The sequence below is a fragment of the Asparagus officinalis genome, chromosome 4, assembly GCF_001876935.1.
Source record: "Asparagus officinalis chromosome 4, Aspof.V1, whole genome shotgun sequence".
Lineage (NCBI taxonomy): Eukaryota > Viridiplantae > Streptophyta > Magnoliopsida > Asparagales > Asparagaceae > Asparagus > Asparagus officinalis.
In genome coordinates, this window is record NC_033797.1 from 113,370,585 (window position 1) to 113,378,362 (window position 7,778).

The window sequence follows — 7,778 nt, forward strand, 5'->3', positions numbered from 1 at the left end:
GCATCGAATTTATAATAGATAATGGCAGTTGAGAATCCACTAAAACCTTGTAAAAGAAATTCGCAACTCTTTCCAGCAATCTACACAAGTGATAAGTTTCTTTATTGTCTACAGCCTTTTAGAGTATAAGACTTAACAGCGCCTGATAATTAAATGTGTGCATAATTTAATTTTTGGTCAATGAAAAGAGCTTTATTCACTTACCAAAATGAGAAGATAACATTTCAAATCCAGAGGTTAACCTGGAACACATCTCTAAAGAGCTCAGTTACATATCTCTAATCCTTTCTCTTATATGCAATGGAAAATTTTCATTCAAGAATTTAGGGAAGATGGAGATCTTAATAGCTCTAAAAAGCACTTCAGGTTGTCTAATTCTCTCTTGAAAGATCCGGAGGTTCCTCTCTCCCCATAGCATGTAAACCGATACAACTAAAGTCATTCGCTTCAATTTCACTATAAAATTTCTCTTCTTCTTCAACCTGTGACTGAACCAGTTAATGATGCAATCCCAGCTACAAGACTTCTAATTAAACTTTAACCAATTCATCACCAAGTTCCACACAAAAGCTGAATACTGACATTCAAAAAATAGATGACTGTAGGTTTCCTGATTATTTGAGCATAATGCGCATTGATTTGAAGTGATAATTCCCATACGACACAGTCTATCTTGAGTTAGAAGCCTTGATTGAGCTGCTAACCATAAGATAAAAGAGTGCTTAGGAAATTGCAATTCATCCCATATAGTGTTATACCAATCAGCAATAGGATTTGAGTGTTGCAAAAGCCTGTAAATAGAAGAGATTTTGACTCTGTCGTCCAAACAGCAGCTGCTAATGGCATTTTGTAGGCTGCTAACAGATCCAAATCTGTTAACCATCATGTCCTAGCTTTTTACGAGCTGTTTCCATACCCATGAATCATGCACCCTTGATCTAACATGCCATATATTTGCTTGATGTAAATAGTTTCTGTGCACCCATTTTATCCATAGAAGATCCTTCTTGAGATGTATCATCCACAAGAGTTTGACAGTAGCAGCATAATTCTATGTTCTTGCCGAAAAAACTCCTAAACCACCATGTGTTTTATCTTGGCATATTTTAGCCCAAGAGACTAGAGGGATTTTGTGGTTCCAAAGAAAACCTGAACAAAGTTTATCAATTTTTTGTAATACTCTGGTTTGCAATATGTAGCTGTTTGTGCAGAAAACATGAACACCAAAAATCACTGATTTAATCAACTGTAATCTCCCCGCATAGGAAAGATTTCTCTATTGTTTCTAGCTGTGAAACTGCTCAGATATCTTGCTAATAAGGGGAGAACAATCCAACCAAGACAACCTCTTTGTAATAAGAGGCATTCCCAAGTATCTTACTGGCAATATACCTTCTGAAAAATTCAGATATAAGCAAATCTGAGCCTTAAGATTTTCATCAACACCACTTATATACACAGAGCATTTATTTGGATTTGTTTCCAATCCAGAAACACTGCTGAACTCCTGAAGGCAACTGTGTAATGTAGCAATAGAACTCATATCAGCCCACCCAAACCAAATAAGGTCATCAGCAAAAAACATATGTGTAATATTCAGTCTCGAGCATTTAGGGTGGTGCTTAAACAAGCCATCATTCTTGAGAAAATTGAGCTTTCTTGATAGGTACTCCATACCTTAGACAAATAGATAGGGGGAAAGGGGTCCCCTTGTCTTAATCCTCTAGCACCTTTGAAGAAACCATGAAGAGAGCTATTTATTGATAGAGAGAACTTTGGAGTTGTGCACACTCCATAATCCAATCAATCATGATATCCGAAAATCCCAACCCCTTCAACGTATCTTTAACGAACTCCCAATTGATGGTATCAAAAGCTTTTCTAAGATCAATATTTAAAATAGCTCTTGGTGAAATTTGGCTCCTACCATAATGTTTTATAAGTTCATGGGCAATTAAGATATTGTTAGAAATAACCCTCCCTTTGACAAATGCACTTTGTGCATCACTAATAAGAAACCCCATCACCCTTTGAATCCTACCAGCAATTATCTTAGTGATAATCTTATAAACACAGTTGCAACAGGAAATTGGCTGAAAATCGGAGGGTGACTTAGGATTGAGAACCTTAGGCACAAGAGTGATTGATGTAGTGTTTAAAGCACCAAGCATCTTACCAGAATAGAAGAACTCCTCTATAGCAAGAAAGAGATCCTCATTAATCACATCCCAAGCTGCTTTGAAAAATGAGGCACTATATCCATCAGGTCTAGGAGCTTTGTCATCAGACATTGAAAAAATAGCTTTGATGAGGCATAAACATATACCCAAAAATTGCAAGTGCACAATCAATCAAGTTATAGTATAAAGAGTTATCGATCCCACGAGGAAGGTATATTGTAGGTGAATATTAGAATCGGTTCTTATGTTGTGTGTATGACAATTAGGAGTAACGAAAATTGTAGTTGTGGAGAGATATCAGGAATGATTGTTATGAATATATGCAAGTGACAATAAATTGAGTTATAGAGGAGAGAAGAAAGAATCAAAGAATAAAATAAAAAGCAAGAAAGAGAAAAATCAATAAAACAAAAGATGGATGATTCAATTAAAGATATGAGAAATCTAGAATTGAATCCACTAGCTAATCTTAATTATTAAATACAAACTATTCTCTTTTTCTCATATTTCAATTTAGATTTATTAAGTATAGACTATCAAACCATTTAAGGAAAATATAACCTATCAAATTATCATCTAAGTCAAAATAAAAATCATGATAAGAACAATAACAAGATAATAATCCTAGAATTCATAAGTATAACCTATCAAACCACTCAAGATAGGCATAGATTATCAAATACTTCTTCTATCAATTAGTTCTCTAGTTGATTATCCTATACATGATCATTTTAAGTGTAAGAGAATAATTTGCATAACATAAAGGAATTAGACTAGTTTCATACAATTCTAATATTCCTACAAGAATTAATTTCACATCTTAAGAAATAAAAACAAGAAGAAAAAGAACTAATTACAAAAAGAAAAGAAAAATCTAAACTATGAACAATAAAATAAATCTACTCTATAAATTAAAGTGTAAAAAGGAAATAAAAAGATAAGAAAATAAATCTACACTACAAGCATGAATGTAAATCTAACTAATAAGCAATATTAAAGAAATTACTAAAAAGAAATAAAAGAGAAAAATAAAAGAAATACAAAACTTCAAATAATTTTTCATCTCCATCTTCATCATCCAATAAAGAAAAGAAATATTCAAAATGGTGAAAAAATTATTTTATTAATTATAACAAAAGTTACAAATTTAGAAGGCCTTCTCAATTAAGAGTGGCCCTCCTCTCCAAATAGAGTTACAAAAATTTTCACACTCCTAACCCCTTACTCTCTACCCCTATTTATAGTAAACATCAATGAATAAGAGCCCTTGGATTGAATCCTTATCCAAAACCATCAAAAATCAACCATTGATCTGTAACTGATTCGTCAGTATCGATGCCAGCATCGATGCGGGCATCGATATCCTATCAAATTTCTACCTTCACGGATGGCTTCATCTCGTCGAGATATGCGATTTTCATATAGTATATGTTAAATTTCGCCTCCGGATTGAGAGATATCGTCGTTTCTTTGCGGCCAACTATCTTGAATACATTTTTTCATATTTTATTTTTTTATTTTCTCCGGCTTCTACAGGCTACTCGGCTTGATTCTGAGCTTGGGCTTTTTGGCTCTTGCTTGTGTTCTTCATTTAATTCATGGGTTTTTATTAAGAGAAGAGATCTTGGGCTTTATTCTTCATTAATCTGCAATTAAAGATAAAAATAATTATTAATGGCATATTAATTCATATAAAATAGATAACGAGGGTATAAAATTATAATAAAATATGATTATCAAGCTTGCTTTATCTCTTCTCTGGTAACAGGTAGGCTTAAGGTAATACTTTGAATTGTACAGAGAATCAGACCATTTGAAATAACACGAGGGTCAGGTCTTGTAACAGATAAAACAGTTCCCAATAGCTTTCCATAATAATCAATGAATTCAGCAATGATATCTTGCATATCAGTTATTCTGACCTCATCTTCAGTATAGAAAGACAATACTCTATTTTGATGCCTTTTTCTTTCATAATTGAATGGAAGTATTGAGTGCATTTGTCTCCATGAATCCCCCATTTGATATTAGCTTTTTGTCTATAAAAGAAGGTTTCATAATTTATCAATCTAATATACTTTCCAAGGTATTCTTTCTCTTTTGAAATCAGCTTAGGATTGAAGAGATCATAATTCAGCTGATTTTGGATCACAATAAGATAATCCTTTGCCCTTAGCACTTGTTCACTAATATTCATAAAGTTCTTTTTGTTCAGTTCCTTCAGAACATGCTTGAGCTTCTTTAGTTTTGCATGGAATTTATACATCTAATAGCCAAAAACATCTTGCTCCTATGTTTCCTTAACTATTTGAAAGAAAATCAGGATGATTACTCCACATTTTAAAATACTTAAATGGCTTTTCCCCCCTAAAATCCCCATCTTCTATTGTTATTAATGTAGGAGAATGATCTGAACAGTTTGGCATTAAGTATTCAGCTTGACTTGATGTAAACTGATGAATCCAATCTTCATTTATCAAAACTCTATCATGTCTACTCCATATCCTTATATCAGATTCTTGTTTATTGCACCAGGTAAAATAACATCCAGTAGTTTTGATATGCACAAGTTGGCATGCAGAAATGAAGTTCTAAAAATCTTCAAAATCAGAATCAGATAGAAGTGTACCTCCAATCTTCTCTCCATTGTTTATAACTGTGTTGAAGTCCCCTCTAATAATCCATGGACAATTAACTTGCTGTTTGAACGCTAACAGGTCATGCCAGAGAGCTTTCCTTCTAGACATGTCATTTAAAGCATATACAATTGAGATTAGATATGTTAACCTACCATCTTTAGAGTCAATTGCACAAGTTACAAATTGATTTGAGGAAGAGATTAAATACACTGAGAGAAAGTCACTATCCTATAGTATCCAAATCCTTGCTTTATTTGCATGATGAGCATTTGAGATCTAGCTCCACTTTTTTATCACCTTTTTTTGCAATCAACTGCATCTTATTTACACCAACTTTTGTTTCCAGAAGAGCTATAAAAGGAAGCCTGTATTGATGGATAAATTGCTTCACAATCTGATGTTTAGAGGATTTGTTAAATCCTCTAATATTCCATATAGCTAAATGCATTAAAATCTAGACCCACCTCTATCCATACTAGAGGGGTCTAAAACATGATCCTGAAATACCAAAGGGGAAAAATGTGATGCTTGAAAGTAAGATACCCCTTCCTCATTTGCTTTAGGTTATGAATTTGCTCTTCTTGCATAATTTTCTCTGTTTACACTAGAAAATCCGGTAGCATTCACAACAGGTGAGAATTGATGGACTAGTTGAGCAGAATCTCTACTGGCAATTACTGCTAGTGTATGTTTATCTGATGGTGTTTGCATCTCATTTCCGGTATGTACTGTGTTGCTTCATCCTACAATATCAGGAGTTTTTCCAGTTAACTCCTCAGCAGATCTTTGCTGTGCACGTGCACCAATAGAAGATTGTGCATTAATAGGAGACTTAACAACAGGAACCCAAATTTTCCTCCCAGCTTGCCTTCTACACTGATCAGTCATGTGACCACTAACATTGCAAGTATTACACCACCTTAGCTTTAGCTCATATATAACTTTTTGAGTGAAGCTCTCACCATCAGGCCCTTTAATAATAAGTTGATCAGGAAGGGGGGATTTTAAAGGCAGCTTAATCTCCAAAAAAGCTCTAGCATAGGACAACCTTTGCCTTGTTCTTGTGAGTTTATCAGTGGTAATTGGCTTCCCTATGATACTTGCCACCTTGCTAATCCCTGTAGGACTCTATAGATTAAGCCTTAGATTTGGAAGTTGAATCCACATAGGGTAGCTATAATCTTAGATCTTCTCAATGTCAGTATCTATTGTCCATGGCTTAAGAACCAAAGGCCTTGCCCCAAAGAACCAAGGGTCTGCTTCTAGTATGTCTCTCGTGTATTTATAGATTGAAATTCAAACAGGAACACCCCCTATTTGATTAAGTGAACTGTAGGAATAGAAAATTTCCCCCAAACCTTGTTGACATATGTTTCCATAGATTTGAATCTAACATTAAGCCCAATTATATGACCAATTAGAGAAAATTTCTAATAATCTTCTCCTTCACACCATTCCACCATAGAGAATGTGACAGCATTATCTTGAGATGATGGCATAAAATTTAGATTTAATCCATTTCCATACTTTCTGTTTTCAGCAAACAAGCTAGCATAAGATTTTTGAGATGCAGTTTTATTTTTCTCTAAATTCTCATCTCCTCCCTTAGGCAAGAGAACAGAATCATCTGGAATATCTATTCTATCCATCACAGCTTCTGTATTCATAGATCTATCATTTTGATCAACATGAGAATCCAAATCTACATTTCCATCATCTTCTAGAATAACATTCTCTATTAAGCAATCTTCCTCAACCTCATACGCCCAAAGAGAAGAGTTAGAAGATTTACCTAGCTCCTGAGGGATCAAAAGACCGGATCTAAATGGAGGTGGTTGAGGATCTAACAATGGCTTTGATTTGGCAATAACCTCCTCCATCAGCATCTTCTTTTTTGCACCTTTAGGACCCGTGCTTTCTATTTCTACAGGAGAGCACAAAGAAGCCTATTCATCATTTAATCCCACTGTTCCACTAGAAATAGAAGGATAAGCAAAGATTAAATCTCGAATCTCATTGCTAGTAGCTTTTTTCCCTACTCTTCTTCTTCTTCCTTATTCAAATCTTGGCGGAGGAGCACGTTAGCATCAAAAATCGATTGCTAACATACACCCTTTAGACTGCCCCCTAATTAACTAATCCTTATACAATAAGGATTGTGTGCATAATTTTTTAACACCTCTTAGACACCTGTTCTCAAGATATTCTTCCAATCCAACACCTGACAGATCAAAATATCCGACAGATTCTGTAAGATCGAACCATTTGCTTGAAACATAGAAGCATTTGATTGGAAAAGAAAAGGACAACTTTTGAACTGAGGACAACTCGTGAGAGTATAAAGTGGATCAACTTCTCAGAGATAACTATAGAATATTGATGCTTGTACTCAGGGTTTAATGGTAGATAGTTTGAATATAATTTCAACTCAAGTACTTGACGATCAAAACTAGCGAATCATAGAACTCTTCTCTCTCTCTTACTCCTTGACCCTAAGGGCTTCATCGGAAATAGAAAAAAGCTAGGTCTCAAATATAGAAAACTTAGTCGCTAAATCCAATAGGAAGATCCCTCTTCCCATGCTCTCAGTGTTGAGCTCATATCATAGTCGTGTAGATAATAACAACTTCATGCAAATAGCTCTCCTATAGCATATAAAGCAATATTGCCTTTTCATCTGAGTTTACAGATTGATGAATTTAATAGCTTCTGTCCCTTACCACTTAGTATGCTAAACTCTTAATGATTTCAAGGATGCTTCCTTAAAACTGAAGTTTGGAAATGTCATGGAGATATAGGTTTAGAATGGTTAACTAAATTATTTAATAAGATTATCGAGATGAAGAGCATGTTTGATGAGTGGAAAATTAGTACTTTGATACCAGTATATAATAAAAAAGAAATATACGAAGTTGTTCAAATTATCGTGGCATAAAACTCATGAGTCATACTATAAATC

At 34.3% G+C, this 7,778-nt stretch overlaps 1 protein-coding gene across 1 annotated transcript; it reads right to left on the reverse strand.

Moving 5' to 3' along the window:
* Positions 1,286–1,675, reverse strand: LOC109839179. The gene has a single exon (XM_020407609.1). The coding sequence runs from the start codon at positions 1,673–1,675 to the stop codon at positions 1,286–1,288; it is 390 nt and encodes a 129-aa protein (XP_020263198.1).